At 39.2% G+C, this 21,745-nt stretch overlaps 1 protein-coding gene across 1 annotated transcript in view; it reads left to right on the top strand.

Moving 5' to 3' along the window:
* The window catches only part of LOC111544753 (ceruloplasmin-like), a 40,020-nt gene that overhangs the window by 13,361 nt on the left and 4,914 nt on the right, over positions 1–21,745 (top strand). The window contains 9 exon segments of the mRNA XM_023215423.1: positions 1,926–2,097; positions 3,150–3,300; positions 4,365–4,577; positions 7,229–7,432; positions 8,234–8,377; positions 9,923–10,051; positions 11,648–11,754; positions 12,953–13,154; positions 15,880–16,019. Of these exon segments, the coding sequence (XP_023071191.1) occupies positions 1,926–2,097; positions 3,150–3,300; positions 4,365–4,577; positions 7,229–7,432; positions 8,234–8,377; positions 9,923–10,051; positions 11,648–11,754; positions 12,953–13,154; positions 15,880–16,019 (1,462 nt within the window).

The following is a 21,745-nucleotide window of genomic DNA, read 5'->3' as shown; positions in this document are numbered from 1 at the left end:
ATCTTAGAGGATTTGTTATGTTGCATTTCCATTGTGATTTGTTTCAATAAATTTTTAAATTTCTTTCTTAATTTCTTCATTGACCTAGTGATCACTCAGGATCATGTTGTTTAATTTTAATGTATTTGTACAGTTTCCAAAGTTCCTCTTGATTTCTAGCTTTATTCCATTATACAATGATATGATTTCAATGTTTTAAAAATTTGTTGAAATAGTTTGTGGCCCATCATATGGTCTACCCTGCAGAATTTTCCATGTGCTGATGAAAAGAATATGTGTTATGCAGCTAGTGGTTAAAATGTTCTGTAAATATCTGTTAGGTCCATTTGGTCCAAAGTATAGTTTAAATCTAATGTTTCTTTGTTGATTTTCTGTCTAGATGGTTGGCCCAATGCTGAGAATGGGGAGTTGAAGTCCCCAACTATTATTGTGTTAGAGCTTATCTCTCCCTTTAGCCCTAATAATATTTACGTTATGTATCTGGGTGCTCTGGTATTGGGCATATACATTTAGACTTGTTACATTCCCTCACTGAATTGATCCTGTTATCATTATAAAATGACTTTATCTCTTTTTACATTTTTGACTTAAAGTCTGCTTTATCTGATATAAGGATAGCTACTCCTACTCACTTTTGGTTTTTGTTTCTGTGGAATATCTTTTCTCATCCCTTTGTGTTTAGTCTTTATGTGTCTTTACAAGTGAAGTGAGTTTCTTGTAGGTAGCATATATTTAGGTCATTTAAACAAATTCATTCAGCCAGTCTATATCTTTTAATTGGGGAATCTAATTCATTTATATTCAAAGTTATTATTGATAGGCAAGAACTTATTCCTGTCATTTTGGTAATTGTTTTCTGGTTATTTCATGTATCCTTTTCCCTTCTGTTTCTCTCTTATTGTTTATAATTTCAGTTTGGTGGTTTTCTGTAGTCCTTGAGTCCTTTGTCTTTCTCATTTGTGTGTTTGCTGTGCCAATGAGTTTTATGTTTTCATGTGTTTTCTGGATGGTAGATATTATTCTATTGCTTCCAGATATAGTACTCCCTTAAGCATTTCTTATAGGGCCTGTCTAATGGTGATAAATTTCCTCAGGTTTTGCTTGTCTGGGAAAGATTTTATTTCTCCTTCAGTTTTGAAAAACAGCTTTGCTGAGTATAGTACTCTTTGTTGACTCTTTTTTTTTCTTCTTCTTCTTTCAGTGTCTTGAGTATATCATCTCATGCTGTTTTGGCCTGTAAGAGTTCTGCTGAGAAATCTGCTGTTAGTCTGATGGGGATTTCTTTATACGAGACTTGATGCTCTTCTCTTGCTGTTTTTAGAATTCTCTTTTTTCTTTCTTTGTTTTTGACTCACAGACATCTCATCCTTTTGGGCAGACGTTTACCGCCCCTCCCTTTCCTAAATCAGCCTCTTTTCTTCCTCTGTTCTATCCCTTAGTTAATAATATCACCAAACCTTGGACTTTCATCAACAACTGCTTCTGTCTCATGTACACATTTATCACTAAGTCTCCAATACCTCTGCATTATTTTAGGCACTATCATCTCTTTCTGAATTCCTTTCATTCTTAACTTCTTTTTTTTTTTTTTTTTTTTTTTTTGAGATGGAGTCTCGCTCTGTCGCCCAGGCTGGAGTGCAGTGGCGCGATCTCGGCTCACTGCAAGCTCCGCCTCCCGGGTTTACGCCATTCTCCTGCCTCAGCCTCCCGAGTAGCTGGGACTACAGGCGCCCGCCATCTCGCCCAGCTAGTTTTTTTGTATTTTTTAGTAGAAACGGGGTTTCACCGTGTAGACCAGGATGGTCTCGATCTCCTGACCTCGTGATCCACCCGTCTCAGCCTCCCAAAGTGCTGGGATTACAGGCTTGAGCCACCGCGCCTGGCCTTCATTCTTAACTTCTGTGTCCACTCTTACCTTGCTTTAGTACAGCTAGTCCACATCCCTCCCTAAGGAATCTGGTTATAGCACTCCCTGAAACAAAAATCTCCCCACAATTTGTTGACTCAGAAGCCAACACATCAGATCCTGACAATTCCTTCAGATTTATGTCCCCTCCCACCCCTACACTGCAGAATTTGCTTCTTCTAAATGGCAAAGTAGAATTCTGCATTATGGTGGAATTAGCTCCTTAGGCCCTGAGTAAGGAAGGTTATTTGACATCTCTGATTTTCCCTCTTCTCTCCATCTGGAATGGCCTTTCCTCACTGTTTCATCTGCCAAAAGTGGGAGACATTTTTGAAACTCAGACTGAGATTACCTTCCTTTGGACAATGTTCCCTGACTAAAGTCAGTTGAAGCTCCTGCAGGTTACCATAGTCCCTTAGGTATGTTTCTCTTAGAATATTTATCCATGCAATTGTTTTCATTGGCCTGTTTCTTCCACTAGGCTGTTTCTAGTGGAAGTATACACAAGATTTTCTAGAAAGTTTCTAGAAAGTATGCACAAGATTTTATTAATTTTTTAATAATAACCACAGCTCCTCTTGGGCATATAATAGGTGCTCAATAAATGTTAATTAAATGAGTTTCCCTTTTTTCTCACTCAGAAGTGAACTAATATCTAGTTCTTTTCTACATTTATGTAAAAAGTATAGGTAACAAAGCTTTATAAATCCATACATATATAACAATGTATATCTTATTCAAAATTATAAATATATATTTATATTTATCTATATAATGAGTCATATTTATAGTGTCATCATTCTTATAACACATATAATTTTTACATTTAATCTAGTAATATGTTTATATTAAATTTGTTCAAAAGCCCTAAAAATTCAGACTTTCTAGAATTGAAAACTATTTATTTAACTTACTTTCCATAGAGTACATTGTGTTAAAAGCCACTATAAACATCTTATGGTTTAGTTTATGAAGTTTAGATATAGGAATCCCTGGAGTAAACACTTTATATTAAAAAAGTCATAGAGATTTCTCCCAACTTCTTAGTTCTGTGATAATTCATTCACTGGGACTTGTGCCTTTCTATGGACTATCCAAAATCAGGAAGTCCACTGATCAAATTTTTCACAAGTACACAATCTCCTTGTGTGGGAAACACTGTATGCAGATCAACCATTTGGCTAGATTTGAATGTGGACTGTCTATACTTCATGTCTATTCCTTTTTCTATTCTCTTCCACAGAAAGGAGTAGACAAAGAGTTTTACCTACTTGCCACAATATTTGATGAAAATGAAAGTGATCTCTTGGAGGAAAATATCAGAACGTTTATCACAGAGCCTGAAAACATAGATAAAGAGGATCCAGACTTCCAAGCCTCAAATAAGATGTACTGTAAGAAACAATTTAACTTACAAGATAAATGCATTAAACACTGAATTTTATTTTGCCTAAAGAACTATGGATTAAAACCGACTTAGGTTTTCCCCACAACGGTCGGCTAATACACTTATGTTTCCTTTAAATATCATTTCCCAGTCAGGTGCGGTGACTCACACCTGTAATCCCAGCACTTTGAGAGGTTGAGGTGGATGGATCACCTGAGGTCAGGAGTTTGATACAAGCCTGGCCAACATGGTGAAACCCCGTCTCTACTAAAAATACAAAAATTAGCCGGGAGAGGTGGCACATGCCTGTAATCCCAGCTACTTGGGAGGCTGAGGCAGGAGAATTGCTTGAACCCAGGAAGCAGAGGTTGCAGTGAGCTGAGATCGTGCCATTGCCCTCCAGCCTGGGTAACAAGAGCAAAACTCCATCTCAAAAAATAAATAAATATATACATAATAAGTAAATATCATTTCCTAAGAAGAATATTGTCTACTAGGGTGATTATTTTGAATTTAACTTAGCAAATATTTACCAACACCTTCTTGGTGCAATATATTTTATCTATAGCTAAATATTAAAAGTCACATACTTCTCTATTGCCAAATTCGAAGAATGGGTGGAGTAGGGTGTTTGTTGAGCTTGTTGGGTGGGTTGGTAGGTGGCTGGTTGGTTGGTTGTTGGTTTTTGAAGACTGTACAGTGCAGTGGGAAAAGGATTGATCCAGAATCTGGAGACATGGACTTTGGTCTTAACATTTTCATTTATTAGCCATATGACATTGGACAAGTAACTACTTCTCTGGCCGTGGTTTCCTCAACTCTAAAAGGAAGGGCTTGACTGGAATAACCCAGTGAGAGTATCATGGAATTCTGTCATTCTCTAATTCTATAATGTCAGTTTTAGCCCCCATGAAGTGATTAAATAACAATAGAGGAGAGGAAAGTTGAAAAAAATTGCTTTGCTTTTTTTACATAAATGAGCTGCTTCATGATTAATGTTTTGTTGGGTTTCAAAAGATATCAAGTACCAGTACATTAAATACTCTTTCCTTTGTTACAAATGCCTTGCAGCCATAAATGGATACACGTATGGAAATCTGCCTGGATTGGATATGTGCTTAGGAGACAACGTTTTGTGGCACGTTTTTAGTGTAGGATCAGTGGAAAATTTACATGGGATATATTTTTCAGGAAATACCTTCACTTCTTTAGGAGCAAGAAAGGACACAATACCTGTGTTTCCTCATACTTCTCAGACGCTTTGGATGACACCTGATTCTATAGGTGAGCAGTGGGTCTTTTCATTCAGCCTGAAACATTAAAGTATGCAGAAGCACTATCTTCATATGCACTGAATATTCTGTACAGGAAAAAAAAAAATTGAACTGATACAAACAGTGCTTGAGAAACCTTTGCCCTGCTCCTTTCATTTATAAGAGCCTTAGTGTCACATTTTCCTGTACACATAAATCCCCTCAGTTTTTTCAGGTCCTCTTCCTAGTCCTTTAGGCTTTAAACCATCCCAATGCTCTTCAAACATGATGCAGATATTTTAAACCCTTTAAACTCATTTTCATTCTGTTGTCTTCTGCATTTCTTACTCTTCGGTCCATTTGTTTCCCAGGCCTTCCTCCTGCTTCGACCTTACCCTGCTGCCTTGTGCCTTCCTCTTTCTATACTCTTTACTAGCTTTGCTCTCTAGATCAATGTTTTAGCTTCAGTGACATTGATCCTTGCTGGCAACATTTTTTTTTTTAAGAAGGCACCCCATATCAAAGAACTGTGTGGGGATCAAAGGAAACCAGCCTTCTTTCTGAACCTCATTTTCTCATTTGTAAAACAGGAATTGTAAAAACTTGTAATCTGCAAAAAGGAATAGACAGTGATCAATGAGATAGGTAAAGTATAGTAAAGTGCCTGGCATATGTTAGACTTTCAATAAATGCGAGTTCCTTCTTTAATCCAGTAGATCAACCCTTGTCCTTTATACCTGTCCCCCCAAAATCCATCTATCTTGGTCAAAAATGACTGATACCAACCAAAACCTGGCTATATGATAAACTACTGTGTAAATCCCATGAATTGGTATCTTGACTCTTTGTGATGCCAGATATTCATTTGACTACATTTTCTTCATTTCAACATTTAAAATTTTACTTTTCAAACAAGCAAAATTTGTGATTCAGAGTAATTGGAGGGAAAAGAAAGAGATCTTTGGCTGGGTGCGGTGGCTCACGCCTGTAATCCCAGCACTTTGGGAGGCCGAGACAGGTGGATCATGAGGTCAGGAGATCGAGACCATCCTGCCTAACACGGTGAAACCTCATCTGTACTAAAAATACAAAAAACTTAGCTGGGCGTAGTGGCGGGCGCCTGTAGTCCCAGTTAGTCGGGAGGCTGAGGCAGGAGAATGGTGTGAACACAGGAGGTGGAGCTTGCAGTGAGAGATCGCACCACTGCACTCCACCCTGGTCAACAGAGCAAGACTCAGTCTCAAAAAAAAAAAAAAAAAAAAAAAGAGAGAGATCTTTCTCTGGTGCTTTTTTCCCTCCTCTTTGTTAGAGATGTACCTCCATGCTCATTCAGGGACAAGTTATTTCTTTTTCCTGCCCCAGTCCTTCCTCTCCTCTCCCCTGCAGGTGTTTTTCTGGATTTAAAAACTACCTTGTCTCATTCTCTTTTCCAAGGCATATCAACTGTAGCAAACAAGTGGAGACACGTACACTATATGTCAAACATGGTGCTAGAGCTTGTACAGGGATTATTTCGTTTTAAACAAATTCTTTTTCTCAAACCCTCTGAGTCTGAAGGTTTTGCTTCCTCGTACATCTTCTTAAACCTTACTCTCCGCAAAAGTCACAGCAACAACAGAAATATGTAGAGTTGAAAAGAGCATTCATCAAGAAGCAGTGTCAGCACGTGGTGGGCCTAAAATTACCAAGGTAAAAGAAAGAAAACTGGAATTCAGGTGGAATGTTCTGGTCGGAATCAGGCTAGAGTTTTTTTTGTTATGGTGGTTTGTTTTCGTTTTTGTCATTGTTTTGGATTTTTAATGTATTTTTAATGTATTCAACTTTTTTTCACTCCCTCCTCTGCTACCTACCACTCTGATCAAAGCCATCATCTCTCATTGATTGTTTTTGATAGCCTCTCAACAGATTCCGTTTCTTCCACCATTGTACACGCCAGTCTATTCTCAGCACAGCTGCCAGAGTGTCCTTATACCCTTCATTGACTTAAAATCCCATAGTGGCTCTCCATTTCACTCAGTGAAAGCTATCATGTATTCAGTGGCCCACAAGGGCTCCACGACCTGGCCCTCCACTCACTAGTACTTTCACCCTTGCTCCCTCCCTCCAGACACACTGGCCTCTTGGGTAGTCTTCATACACACCAAACAGTCTCCTGGCCTGGGGCCTTTGCTACCTGTTTCTTCTGCCTAGAGAGAACACACTTTTATACTTTTCCTCCAGACCCACCTCATCTCTTATGAACTTTTGCCCAGATATCACCCTCTCATCAAGGCCTACCCTGCTTACCCATGATATTGCTCACTGCTGTCTTGAGCCCTTCCCAACATCCAGAATTCTCAGTCCTCCTTACGCTGTTTTCCTTTTTTTCTTTAATCATAGCTCTTACCACCTTCCAGCATACATACAAGTTGCTTAACATGTTTCTTGTCTGTCTCCACAACACCTTGCAATGTGAACTCTGAGAGCAAGAATTTTTAACTCTTTTGTTCTCTGATGTTTCCTGAATGCCTAGAAATACGTCTGACACAGAGAAGGTGATCAATAAATATTTGTTGAATTAATGAAAGAATGAATGAATGATTTTACTGTACTTCTTTTGAGGGTTGCAGCTTATGAATAATTTTACAGAGGAAAGAAATCTGAGGGCAAAGCTTTAACCATTCCTTTCTTATTCGTCTGTAGGAACTTTTGATTTGGTTTGCATAACGATAAAACACAATCTAGGAGGTATGAAACATAAATATCACGTGAGGCAATGTGGGAAGCCAAACCCTGATCAAACACAATACCAGGAGGAGCAAATTATTTACATTGCAGCCGAGGAAATGGAATGGGATTATTCTCCTAGCAGAAAGTGGGAGAATGAACTCCACCGCTTACAAAGAAGTATGGTGATAGCTCCAGTCTGTAAATGGGAAGGGTTCTAAGGGTTCTTTCTGAGTCTTCCTCTCTTTCCTTTCAGTCTGTCTGTGTGTGTCTGTGCCTGTGTGTGTGTTGTATTTATTTGTGTTTGGTATGGTGGGTGTGTGTGGTATATTTACTTGTGTTTGTTATGGTGTTTGTGTGCATAACGGGTATATGGGTGTGATATTTGTGTGTTTAGGATATTCTCAATTATAAATCACTTCAAAATTTGTGTGTGTGTGTGTGTGCGCGCGTGTGTGTGTGACATATTCAATTGCAAAGGGCTTCAAATCTTTCTAAATGTCTATATAACTTACTTATGGGTTTTATTTCTTCCTGCCTGTCTTTTCACTTCTTGCATCCTTCCTGGACCTATGTTACTGTCTGATCTCACCACAGGAACAGTAACATAACTTCAGCTACTTTCAGTATTTACAATCTGTCAGGTTTTTCTTTTGTCTTCATTTTCTTCTACCTCTGTTCTTCTGAGAACTTCAAATTAAAGACACTCGTTTTTCTCTTTTTGTACAATTTGATTTCTTTTTCTGGTTTTTCTCTTACTATTTACAAAAACTAAACTTTATCCAGAAAATATGCTTTAAAATGTAGAGTGAATAACTATCTTGCTAGAATTAATATATTTTTTAAAAAGATGACATAGTTCTAGGTAAAACCTCTTCCAGATATAAGAAGTTTTCCATATGAGTTCTTTGTTTAAATTAATGGTTAAATTAACTAACTTTGTGGGGTTTTTTGTTTGTTTGTTTTTGCTTTTATTTTCTTAAAGCCAAACGAGCATGTTTGTGGATAAAAGTGGAACACTTCTTGGGTCCAAATACAAGAAAGTCTTATATCGTCAATATGATGATGACACATTCACAAATCAAACAAAAAGGAATGAAGATGAAAAATATCTTGATATACTAGGTATTGATATACCATAAGATTGGTTTTTGAGTTTTTCTTGTCTTCAGCCATTAGAAATTGTTGTACACATGGAGGCCGTTGTCAACCTCTACTTTGAAAGAGGAAAGTCCCTATAATTCTAATTTGTTTGCTGATAGGCATTTTCACTGGGGAAAAAAATGATTCAAGTGTTGTTTCCTAAAAAATAAAGAGAATGTGGAAAAGTAATGTGCTCAGTGTCAGATTACCTGGATTCTTGCTCTCAGAATTAAAAAATTCTAGAAAGGAGTTTAGAAGTAGCATTTAGGGATCATTTCAATAAAATTAAAACAAAGTCCAGGGGACCCTAGTATAGTGAGGAAAGGAACTTCTTTATGTGAATTTAAGTGTCTTCTGTCTGAGTGAGGAAATTACAACTCTTTCTTCCACCCTTGATAGATCAACTAGGAAACCTCTGAGTCACCCCAGGTGCCCACATGCGACATTTCCACACGACCAACTCCTGTTTCAGTCTTAATATCTATGTGTATGTTAGAGGTTATTTTATGATGTGGGACTCTGAGGAGATGGATTTACATGCTGATGAAGAGGAACTTTTGCTCCTCTTGGCTCTCTGTGAGCCTCTAGAGCTTGTCTCTTTGTGAGCCCTGGAGGGAAGCCTCTTTGGAGGGAAGCCTATGCTATCCTGTTGCTGCTGCTTTTGAGTGGGCTCCTATCTTTAGTAACCGCAGGATGTTTGTTTTCTCTAGGATTCTGGCTGAATGCATGAAGATAAATAATGCAATCTGACCCTCAAGGTTCTATTATTATGTATGCAAAAAGGAAAACACTTATTAAAAAGAAAAAACATGCACATTGTTTGGGGAGGTGAAATGGTCACAGGGAGCAAAGAGGCCTTGTCTTTAGCTAGCATTTAGCCTCCAGCAGGCATCTTCAGGGCTCTAATTTTAGTAACTGTAGCACAGGTTTGCAGAGTTCTTGCTGCTTATCTCATCTCAAAACCACCTGTGTTTCATAAGTTTTCAGAGCCACTGATTCAATCTGCTTCCAAATAGAAAGTTTTAAAATTAATTTTATACCTGTAGTTCTTGGCTTAGGATGAAAGGGAGAGAGAGTAAAATGAAGGTTTTTAGTCTGTAAGAGAAAAAAATCACTTTGGGTCAATAAACAGGCCTTGCAGTGCCTTGCAATCCTCCAGTAGAATAAGGAGCAAGAGAATAAAAGCCTTGAAATTTCAGATTGGTCAAGAAAGAAAAGAAAGGGTTTCATCTTTAATTGTATGTTTTCCTAGGCATAAACCAATGTTCATTAAAATAAGTTTTCTGGCAAAAACAAAACAAAACAAAACAAAAACTCATAAAATTCTAAATGATTTAAAAATTTCAGGCAAAAATCATGTCTCATAAATCAGCAGTGATCTACTTGTTAAATGTTTTTATTTCATTTGGCTGCACGTTAAGTAAAAGGATAAGAATAAGTCACTGTGTAAATACTTAAGAAGACAGATGACTCATAATTTAAAATAAATAACAATTATCCAGACATATTCCTTTTTATATTCTCTAGGTCCATTAATATTGCTCAACCCTGGTCAAAAAATTCAAATTATCTTTAAAAATAAAGCCTCAAGACCGTATTCTATTCATGCTCATGGAGTGAAAACAAATAATTCCACTGTTGTTCCAACTCAGCCAGGTAAGTACTCTGGGAGAAAAAAAAAATCCCCAAAGCTTTTATGCAGGACTACAAGGCTAATGTTCTTTTAAATATATGGGTGCAGTTCCAGATGAGAGAGACCAATGGACTAGTAAGATGGGCCTGAAGAAAGCATTTGGCGGGAAAGTTCCTTCTGCAAGTCAAGTTTACTTTCAGATTGGGGCACCATGAGCAAAACTGTGAAGTGAAGGTTTGGTCTTCAGGGACCCCCTCCCCAGTGTATCAATTTATCCTCTAGATCCACCCTCCCTTCCACCTCTTTACCTGTCCAGCTGCTAGGTATTCTTATACTATATTTAATCTCTCCAACTAAGGTGCTAAAGTAGGAGTTGAGTACAAGATGCAATATGTGAGAAAGTAGGGGAGGATTGAGCCAATAAGGGGAAATGATGGACTCCATGAATTAACATTTCCATGAAATGGAATCACTGCTACACAGCATGCCATTCAACATAATTAGCTCAGAAGAACATTAATATTTTTTAATAAAAAATGCCCATTAAGCAGACTCTGATATGAGGATTTGTGTGTAGACAGTGCTCTTGGAATCAGCTAATATGGAAAGAATGAGAAATGAGTAGGATTGGACAGGGAGTGAAGTTGAGCAGAGATGCAGCCTCAACAGAAATCACAGCCAACCCCGCTCTGAAGATAGGGTGACCCTCAGCTGTCCTAAGCTGGAGTGAGAGAGCTGAGCTGTTATGTCCCTGCAGCAGTCATTAGATGCAATCTTGAGCAAGGTGGCTTTCTTCAGCCAAATCTCTCTCTAAAGCGGGCTGACACCTGCTGGAGTGAAATGTTCTACATTCTTGATTGGGGATCTAGGGGTGGCATCAGAATGTCCACTATAGTTGCTCACCAAAACAAGTAGTTTTGGAAATTAAGAGTATCAATGAAAGCCAAATTCAGAAAGAAAAGATTTGTAAAGCAGAGGGACTGATGATAGACTTTGATGGTGGGCGAAATATTTCTTTTTGTTTTTAAAAACAGTCTTATGGTCTGTTGAGTCTCGTATTAAGGGAGTTTGCAAGTCAGCCCACTGTTCTGATTAGTTAGGAAAGGATCTACTACATGCATTCCACAAACACTTCTGACTACTCTACCTGCTATATGCCAGGCATTGTGTGGTGTACTGGAAGGCAAGGGTTAGTGCTAAGCAGATTGTTACAGATTTGGGAGCTGGGGGTAAGGTTGGTTAATGTCACAGGACTATAACTCCCATGGAGGTTTGGAAGTGGGAGACACAGGATTATGGTGGGGAGGGAGCAAAAGAATTTTACGGCAAGAATATAGAATTAAGATCCAATGGGACTAATATGCACAGCCTTGAGGGCAGGGAGGAGGTACATGTGATCCACACATTGGAAGGTTCAGAGCTGGGATTCAAGGCTTTGTCACATTGAGTAATTGCCACATTGACTAAGATCAGAAAGCAAGAAGTGAAACCGGAAGTGAAAGTTAGGACTATGCTGCCTACTATTTTTACAGCTTTAGTGTTTGCTCATAGTCTGGTTCTCCATAAAGAAGTCTGATTTTAAAAGCTCTATTTAAATACACTTCATTTGTCTATTTCAGGAGAGATTCAAATATATAATTGGCAGATACCCGATAGAACTGGTCCTACCTCACTGGACTTTGAATGCATACCTTGGTTTTACTATTCAACTGTATCTGTGGCTAAGGTAAAGTTTAAATCAAATAAGAGTTCTTATCCTATCTCCTCCTAGAAATTATAATGGAAGAAAGAAGGTGTTTATCATTGTTCTTAAAAATCTTAGTTCTGTGTTAACTTTCCATTGAGTAACTTAACTACTGTTCAGCTTTTATTCCTACATGGGTCTGCATTTTTCAAAAGCAAAATAAATTATTACATTATGATTACTTAAGTTTATAATTCTTTGCATAACCTCACTGTGAATTGAAAAATATAACTAATTATATAATAATAGACTATACTTTGTTCCACTGAATAGTATTTGAATTACGGAAATCAACATACTGTAAAGAATTTTAAAATTCAGTTGGATGTGGTGGCTGATGCCTATATAAAAAATTTTAAAATTAGCCAGGCGCAGTGGCACGTGCTGCGGTCCTAGCTATGGGAGGCTGAGATAGGAGGATTGCTTGAGTCCAGGAGTTCAAGATTATGCTGAGCTATGGTCACACTATTGCCTAGGTGACACAGCAAGACTCGGTCTCTAAACAATAATAATAATAGTAACAATAGTAATAATAAATGAAGAATGGTATAATTCTATAATTAATAAGAAATGAATATATACATATTGTGTGTGTGTGTGTGTGTGTAGGGGGTGTATGTGTGTGTTTATATTTAAAACTCTCAACTATAGGGTTCAAGTTTATTTGCACTGAAAAAAAAACAGTGCAAGTGTTCTGTTTGAACTCTTATCTTGGCCCACTCTGCCTGGAACAAGAATCTACACAGAGATTTAATTCAAAAACAAAATGAAGACTCTCAACTAAAAGTTGCTGCAGGGGCAAAAGCACAAAGGTGAAAGGACTAACTCCTTTAGACTTCCTGCCAACCAACTTCAATGCCAGGAATTCTAATTAAAACCAAAATTCTTTTTTTTATTAAAATGTCAAAAATAGAGCTAAATCCACTGAAAAATGTGTCTAAAATCCCTTTCAGAGGTCTGTTGTTCTCTATAGACTTCAACTCTAATGAATGAGGTTACAGTTTTTCTTCAATCAAGCATTGAGCACGTCAAACATTTTGTTCCTCACTCCCAGAATCCTGATAATTAAAAACTCAGGATCTGACTTCATTAAAAACTAAAACTTGAATCTACTTCTTTTATTTTGTGAGGGAAAATGTTAGTTGTGGCCACAGTGAATGATCTTGCTTTGCCTCCTCAGGACCTTTACAGTGGACTGGTAGGCCCTCTGATTGTATGCCGCAAAGACATCAACCCCAACATAGTTCACCGTGTTCTCCACTTCATGGTTTTCGATGAGAATGAATCGTGGTACTTGGAAGACAATATCAACACCTATGCTTCAGAGCCAAACAAAGTGGACAAGGAAGATGATACTTTTCAACTCAGCAACCACATGCATGGTAACATTCACTCACTGACTCACCAGTGGTAACCCACAGGTTGCTCTGCACAAATGAAACAGATGAAAGGGCCTCACTCAGCACAATTTATAGAATTCAACTACATAGGACTGGTATAGATCATGTAGACCAGGGATCGGCAAATTTTTTCTGCAAGGGCCAGATAGTAAAGAAGTTAGGCTTGCAGGTCACATGGTCTCTGTCATAAGCCATACTCTACCCTGCCACTGTAGAACGAAAGTAGTCATAGACAATAGGAAAGCAAATGAAAGTGACTGAGACCCAAAAACTTCATTTATGGATGCTGAAATTTTTATCTCATATACCATGTCAAGAAATAATATTATTTACCTTTTTTTTCAACGATTTAGAAATTTTAAAACCATTCTTAGCTCATGGGCTGCAGTAAGAGAGGCAGTGTGTTGGGCCTTGCCCATATGCCACAGACTACTGACTTAGCCAGCACAGCAAATGCTCATGCTTTCTAGAGCTATGCAGACAATGTAAAACCAGGAACATCAGCTGTCATTTCAGGAAGGCCTTACTATCATAATTTTCTAAGTATTTTGCCTGGATGAACACAGGGAGAGGTGGGGCTTGGAGCAAACTAAAGTGAACATGGCCCCACCCACCCTTCCATCACATTACCTTCACAGGCAGAAGTTTTGAAAACTTCATGCTCATCAACCAAAATTATTTTATAGGTTGACTGTGACTAGATGCATCTAGGTACATCTAGATGACCTCCCCCCATCTAGAATCACAAGACAATTATTCCAATAGAAAGCACATAAACAATCTCACTTACTTTCTTAGCCAGCGAAACTTCTGGTCTTCAGCCGCTCAGCTGAGAGGGCTCAGAGATGTGACTGGGTAAAAGATCCTTAACTAAGGCAAATTCAAATATAGTAATTTCCCACTTCTAAGGTTTCTTTTTTCTTTTTTAGAAATACATGTAAATTTAAAGTTAATTCAAGGGTGACATCCATTTTACCAATAGTCTTTTTAATAAGTGTCATAGAGGGCACAAAGCACCTTGCAAGGCTCTAAAGAGATACAAAGGCCCATAATATGGGTCATCTGCCCTCATGTTGTTTACAGTCTAAGGGACACCAGACTTGCGACAATCCAAGGAGTATGACGCGAGGTGGGATGCTGTCATGGGAATTTAAACACAGTGCAGTGCTTTAAATCCTTATTTGGAAGATTTGGAAAGGCTTCATGATAGGGAAGAGACATTCAAGTTGATTTTTTAAGGTTGCATAGGAGTCTGTCCACTTAGAAAAGGAGGGAAATGACGTTCTGGATAGACGGAAGAATGCGATCTAAGTCACATAGCACTTGGGAAGAAAGAGCCAACAGAATTGTGGAAGACCTCAAACACCTTGTTAAGAATTTAGACTTAATCTAAACCAGAGTTTCTTAACTTCCTGACCTTTTAGGTTAAATAACTCTTTGTTGTATGGAGTTATCCAGTGCATTGTAGATGTTTATCAGCATCTATATCCTCCACCTGCTAGATGCCAGTAGCATCTCCCCACAAGTTATGACAACCAAAAATATTTCTAGGCATTGCCAAATGTCTCTTGCGGAACAAAATCACCTCCTGTAGAGAACTACTGTACTAAAGCACCAAGTATACTGAGCTAGGGATTGGTGGGGATAGATTTTAGGAATAACTCTGGCACTCGTCTGGGCACTTGTACTCCAAGTATATGGCCCAAGGACCAGCAGCATGAGCATCATTTGGGAGCTTGCTAGAAATACAGAATTTCAGGCTTCACAGACCTAAGTCAGAATCTGAATTTTAACAAAATCCCCAGGCCATATTCACATTAAAGTGTGAGAAGCACTAGTCTAGAGCAGTGTCTTCTAGTTTCTTCTATTACATCCCTCCATCAGCTGAAAGCATTAGAGTTTAGCCTCCATAGATATATTAGTTATAGATTATATACTTGCACCACTGTACCAATGCATTTTATACATTTTAAAGATGCACACAACATAGCAAAGTAAAAAGAGGATATGTGTGTGTATTTGTGTGTATGTATGAGTGTGTGTGTGTGTGTATGTGTGTATATATAATCTTCATATTTTATTTACATTACCCTTTGGAGACCACACCTATAGAGGATAAGAGGGGGCCCAGACCTCACAAATGGCCATTCCAGACATACAAGTGGCAGATCACAGAGGTTTGACTTAGGGCAGTTAAATAAGAATGCATGCTCTTAATATTTTTCTTTGTCTTTTATGGAGACAGGGTCTCACTATGTTGCCCAGGCTGTTCTTGAACTCCTGAACTCAAGTGATCCTCTTGCCTCAGCCTCCCAAAGTGCTAAGATTAAAAGCATGAGCCACCATGCCTGGCCATTCCTGATATTCTAAGTCTCTTGTGATAATTTTAAATACACAATTCACCAATATAAGTATGCTTAGCTGTGAAATAGTCAAATTCAACCCGATTGTGTTAACACAAAGTCAGTGCCTCATTTCCTTGGGCAAAATAAACTCCTTAGAATTAGACACATCCATGAATGGATGTCTTGGTCACATGTAACAGCTTCCTCAGGCTGGGTTTAAAATCCCCATTGCTTCTGAAAACATCCATGATATTTTTTATAAGGATGATTATGCTTTTTTAAAGTGGTTATTTTTTAAAAGCCCACATTATTTTAAATCCTTGTTGAATATAATAAACTGTGCCTTTCCCTGCCACCCACAGCAATTAATGGAAGACTGTTTGGAAATAACCAAGGTCTAACATTTCACGTTGGGTATGTAGTGAATTGGTATCTGATTGGCACAGGAAATGAAGCTGACATGCACACAGTTCACTTTCATGGCCATAGCTATGAATACAAGGTAAGAGCCTTTGACGGGTCCACATACTGTGAGGCCTTGTAAACCAGTTATGGGGTAGTATGGCAGGATAACAGGGCTGGAAAGAAAATGACCAAGTCAGAAATTTGATCCATATCATCTATATCAAGTACAAGAAAATAATTATAATTTAGCTCTTTATATCCCATGGACACTTGATAAATGCTGACCAAAGAATGAAATGCCAACCAAAGAAAGAGATTCTCACTCTAATCTATTGTTAGTTAATAGATAAATAAGACTTTTATAGTCATTTCTAGTTTTTCACTTTCTATCCCAATTTAAAAAAATTTTTTATGCCCTCAGTAACGTAAAGAAAAATACTCTGAATGCACATATGCATTTTGCCATGTTAGCTTTCTCTTCTATGTTTTTTTCTGAATGCAATTCAAAGTACATTGCAAACTTTATGACTCTTTACCCCTAAATACTGAATCATCCCTAAGAATAAGGACAGTCTCCACACCAACTACAATAAAATGATCACACCCCCAAATTAACATTAATTCAATAATATAGTCCAATGTAAAATCCATTCAAATATCCCAAGTTGTCCTAAAAATGTTCCGTATAGCTGTTTTTTGTTTGTTTGTTTTTTAATCTAGGACCTGATCAAGATGCATACATAGCATTTGGTTGCCATTGCCATACCATTCCTAAAATCTGAAGAGATCCCCTTGCCTTTTAAAAAAATTCCTCCCTCATAACATTTCATTTTTGAAGGGTCCAGGCCAGTTGTTTTGTAGAATGTTCCATATTCTGCATTGGCCTGATAGTTTCCTCATGATTGGATCCATGTTTAACAAATTTGCCAAGAACACCACAAAGGTGATGTTGTATGCTCCCCATGCATCGCATTGCCATCATGATGGCAATAGGTCCTCATATTGCTGAGGCTAAGTTTAAGAACTTGATTAAGGTGATTCTGAGAATATAGGAATAAAACCATATCAAAGTGATTTTCCTGTTCTCTCACTCAAAATCAGTTACACAGAAGACTTCTTTGATCTCTGGTCACAAATAAGTGCATGGAGATTTCCCTCCCTCTGCAACCAATCAATCAGTTCTGCATTGGACACCAGCTAGGTGTCCTCCAATTCAATTTCGACACTATCTACCTGGATACAGCGTCAGATCCCACAGGTTGAGAGCTCATTTCTACGTGGCTGCCCCCACTTCCAACGCCAATCATAAGCTCCAGGTTGTTTTCATATGCTTCCGTGCAGCAGGCTATAAATTGGGATTCCTAGACCCCCTCCTTGAATTCAATTAATTCCCTAGAATGACTTACAGAATGAAGGGAAATACTTGCTTACATTTACTGGTTTATCAAAAAGGATATTAGAAAGTGTATTAATGAATACCAGGTGAAGAACTGCTAGGGTAAGGTATGGGAGGAGCACTTGGAGCTTCTATCCCCTCTCCAGGTGAGCTACCCTCCAGGAACCACATGTTTGGCTCTCTGGAGCCTCTCTGAATCCTGTCCATTTGGGTTTTTATGGAGGCTTCATTACATAGGCATGATTGATTAGATGATTGGCCATTGGTGACTAACTTAACCTTCAGCCTCTCTTCCCTCCCCAGAGGTTAGGGGATGCAGCTGAAAGTCCCAATCCTCTAATCCTGCCCTGGTCTTTCTGGTGACCAATCCTCACTGTAAACCAAAAATAAAATTCTGAGCCCCCCAAACAATTGAAAAATTGAATAAAATTCTAAGTATCCTCTAGACCAAGTACATTCCTAAGTTAACCTGAAAAACTAATTCAGGCCATGATGGGAAGTGAGGGTTGGATATGCCTCATTATACTCTCCACCCTTTGGAATTCATTCTCAGCTGACCAGCATTAACATTAAAATGAAGACCTTAATACTGAAAGAACAGACTCTTTGTAGTAATAAGATACCAACATGACAGTTAGCAGGCCCTAAATTAGGAAATCAAAGCATTTTACCCCAAAATATATTTCTTTGACATTTTTTGAAACCGCCCTGCAAATCTAACTCTTATGGGGAAAGCATTCTGCAGAGAATCCTCTTCCCTTTCCAGGTCTTTTTCCTGATCCAGGAGAGAATGAACTTACAAGAGTCTGGTACTTCTGTTTTTTTTTTTTTTGAGATGGAGTCTTGCTCTGTCGCCCAGGCTGGAGTGCAGTGGCATGATCTCGGCTCACTGCAAGCTCCACCTCCCGGGTTCATGCCATTCTCCTGCCTCAGCCTCCCAAATAGCTGGGACTACAGGTGCCTGCCACTACACCTAATTTATTTGTATTTTTAGTAGAGACGGGGTTTCACTGTGTTAGCCAGGATGGTCTCGATCTCCTGACCTCATGATCTGCCCACCTCAGCCTCCCAAAGTGCTGGGATTACAGGCATGAGGCACCATGCCCGACTGGTTTGGAATGAATTTCTTAAAATGGATTTCTAATTTGATCATGCTGTGGTCTGAGTGACTGTTGTCATTTTAATTATTTTTGCATTTGCTAAGGAGTGTTTTACTTCTGATTATGTGATCAATTTTAGAGTTAAGTACCATGTGGCGATGAGAAGAATGTATATTCTTTTGTTTTTGTGTGAAGAGTTCTGTAGATATTTATCAGGTCCGCTTGATCCAGAGCTGAGTTCAGGTCCTGAATATCCTTGTTAAGTTTCTGTCTTGATGGTCTGTCTAATATTGTTAGGAGGGGGTGGTAAAGTCTCCCACTGTTATTGTGTGGAAGTCTAAGTCTTTTTGTATGTCTCTGAGAACTTGCATGATGAATCTGGGTGCTCTGTATTGGGCACATATATATTTAGGATAGTTAGTGCTTCTTGTTGAATTGAACCTTTTACCATTATGTAATCCCCTTCTTTGTCTTGTTTTATTTTTGTTGGTTTAAAGTCTGTTTTGTCAGAAACTAGGATTGCTTTTTTCTGTTTTCTATTTGCTTGCTAAATTTTCCTCCATCCTTTTATCTCAAGCCTATGGGTATCACTGCATGTGAGATGAGTCTCTTGAAGACAGCATACAGATGGGTCTTGGTTCTTTATACAGCTTGTTATTCTGTATCTCTTAACTGGGCCATTCAGCCCATTTACATTTAAGATTAGTGTGTGAATTTGATCTTGTCATCATAATGCTAGCTGGTTATTTTGCAGACTTGTTTATGTGGCTGCTTCATAAACCACTATATGGTTGCTTCATAGTGTCACTGGTCTCTGTACTTCACTGTGGTTTTACAGTGGCTGGTAATGGTTTTGTCTTTCCATATTTAATGCTTCCTTCTGGAGCTCTTGCAAAGCAGGGTGTTGGTGACAAATTCCTTCTGCATTTGCTTGTCTGAAAATAATCTTATTTTTTCTTCACTTATGAAGAAGCTTAGTTTGGCCAGATATGAAATTCTGGGTTGGAAATTCTTTTCTTTAAGAATGTTGAATATTGACCCCCAATCTCTTCTGGCTTATAGGGTTTCCACTGAGAAGTCCACTGTTAGTCTGATGGGCTTCCCTTTGTAGGTGACCTGGCCTTTCTCTCTGGCTGCCCTTAACATTTTTTCTTTCATTTCAATCTTGGAGAATTTGATGATTTTGTGTCTTGGGTTGATCTTCTCATGGAGTATCTTACTGGGGTTCTCTGTATTTCCAGAATTTGAATGTTGGCCTGTCTTACTAGGCTGGGGAAGTTCTCCTGGATGATATCCTGAAGAATGTTTTCCAATTTGGTTCCATTCTCCCCATCTCTTTCAGGTACCCCAATCAGTCATAGGTTCAGTATTTTTATATAATCCCATATTTCTCAAAAGTTTTATTCATTCCTTTTTATTCTTTTTTCTCTCTTCTTGTCTGCCTGTCTTATTTCAGAAAGATAGTCTTCAAGCTCTGAGATTCTTTCCTCCATTTGGTCTATTGTACTTTGTTACTTGTGATTGCATTGTGAAGTTCTCATGTTGTTTTTCAGCTCCATCAGGTCAGTTATGTTCCTCTCTAAACTGGCTATTCTGGTTATCAGCTCCAGTATTGTTTTATCATGATTCTTAGTTTCTTTGCTTTGGGTTATAACATGGACCTTTAGCTCAGTGAAGTTTGTTATTACCCACCTTCTGAAGCCTACTTTTGTCAATTCAGCCATCTCAGCCTCAGCCCAGTTCTGTGCCCTTTTTGGAGAGGTGTTGTGGTCATTTGGAGTAGAAGAGGCACTCTGGCTTTTTGAGTGTTCAGCATTTTCACGTTGATTTTTTCTCATCTTTGTGGGCTTATTTACCTTTGATCTTTGAGGCTGCTGACCCTTGAATGAGGCTTTTAAGGGGTCTCGTGTCATTGTTGTTTTCTCTTTGTTCTCTTTGTTTATTTTTAACAGTCAGGCCACTTTTCCATAGGGCTGCTGTGGTTTGCCAGGAGTCTGCTCCAGACCCTAGTTGCCTTGGTTTTTCCTGTACCTGGAGGTATCAACAGTGAAGACTGCAAAACAGCAAAGATGGCAGCCTGATACTTCCTCTGGAAGCTCCATCCCAGAGGGGTACTAACCTGTTGCTGGCCCGAATGCTCTTGTAGGAGGTGTCTGGAGACCCCTGTTGGGAGGTCTTGCCCAGTCATGAGGAACAGGTTCAGGGACTTGCTTAAAGCAGCAGTCTGGCTGCTTTTTGGAGGGCAGGAGTGCTGCATTGCTGGGGACCCTTCCTGGACTCTTCAGAGCCAGCAGGGTGGCATGGCTGAGTCAACTGAACTGCAGAGATGGCAGCTGCCCATTTCCCTGGGAGTTCTGTCTCAGGGAGAGGTCAGAGTTCTGTCTGTATAACCCTGGCTGAAACCAGTTGCTGAAACCCCTGCAGGGAGGCCTCGCCCAGGAGGAGGAATGGATCAGGGTTCCACTTAAAGAAGAAGTTGGCCATGCATGATCTGGCACAGTGACTGTGCTATGTTGTAGGGGACCCCTCCTCATCCGGATTGCCTGGGCTTTCCAGAGTTGGCAGGCTGAAACAGCTGAGTTGACTGAACCACAGAGATGGTGGTTGTCCTTCCCCCTAGGAATTCTGTGCTGTCCCAGGCAGTTTCCAACCTGTTGCCATTGGCTGCCTGGAATTCCAAGCCAGTGGGTCTTAACTTGTGAGGTGCCATGGAATTGGGGCTTGCAGAACAATGCTGCTTGGCTCCTTGGATTCAGCCCCCTTTCTAGGGGAATGTATGGATGGATCTCCTGACTTGCCATTCCTGGGGCCAGAGTATATAAAACTTCTGGGTCTCTGTGTGTGACTCCATGGCTGCTCTACTGAGTCCATACAGTTTTGTGTATGGGCCAAGGCCCTGGTGGCATGGGCTCATGAGGGGATCTCCTAATCCTCAGGTTGCAAAGATCCATAGGAGAAGCATGGTTTCCTGGGTGGTGTCACACAACCACTTACCACTTTCTTTAGCTGCAGTTGGGAGTTCCTTTGGCTCCATGACACTCCCACACGGCATGGAGCCAAAGGACTATCGCCACACCCTGCTTTTCTTCATTCTTCATGGATCCGAGTGGTTTGCCTAGTCAGTCCCAATGCAAGAACCTGGATATTTCAGTTGACGTTGCTGAATTCACTTGCTTCTTTCATTCCTCTCCACGAGTGCTGCAGACCACAGCTGCTTCTAATCGGCCATCTTGGCCCCTCCCCCATACTTCTTTACAATTGTTATCATGACCACTTTTGACTCATCATTTCTTTATGATAAGTATTTTAAATTTTAGCCTTCCTCTT

The sequence above is a fragment of the Piliocolobus tephrosceles genome, chromosome 2 (genome assembly GCF_002776525.5).
Source record: "Piliocolobus tephrosceles isolate RC106 chromosome 2, ASM277652v3, whole genome shotgun sequence".
Taxonomy (NCBI): Eukaryota; Metazoa; Chordata; class Mammalia; order Primates; family Cercopithecidae; genus Piliocolobus; species Piliocolobus tephrosceles.
The sequence above is the reverse complement of the archived record's forward strand: the minus strand, read 5'-3'. Positions and strand labels throughout refer to the sequence as shown.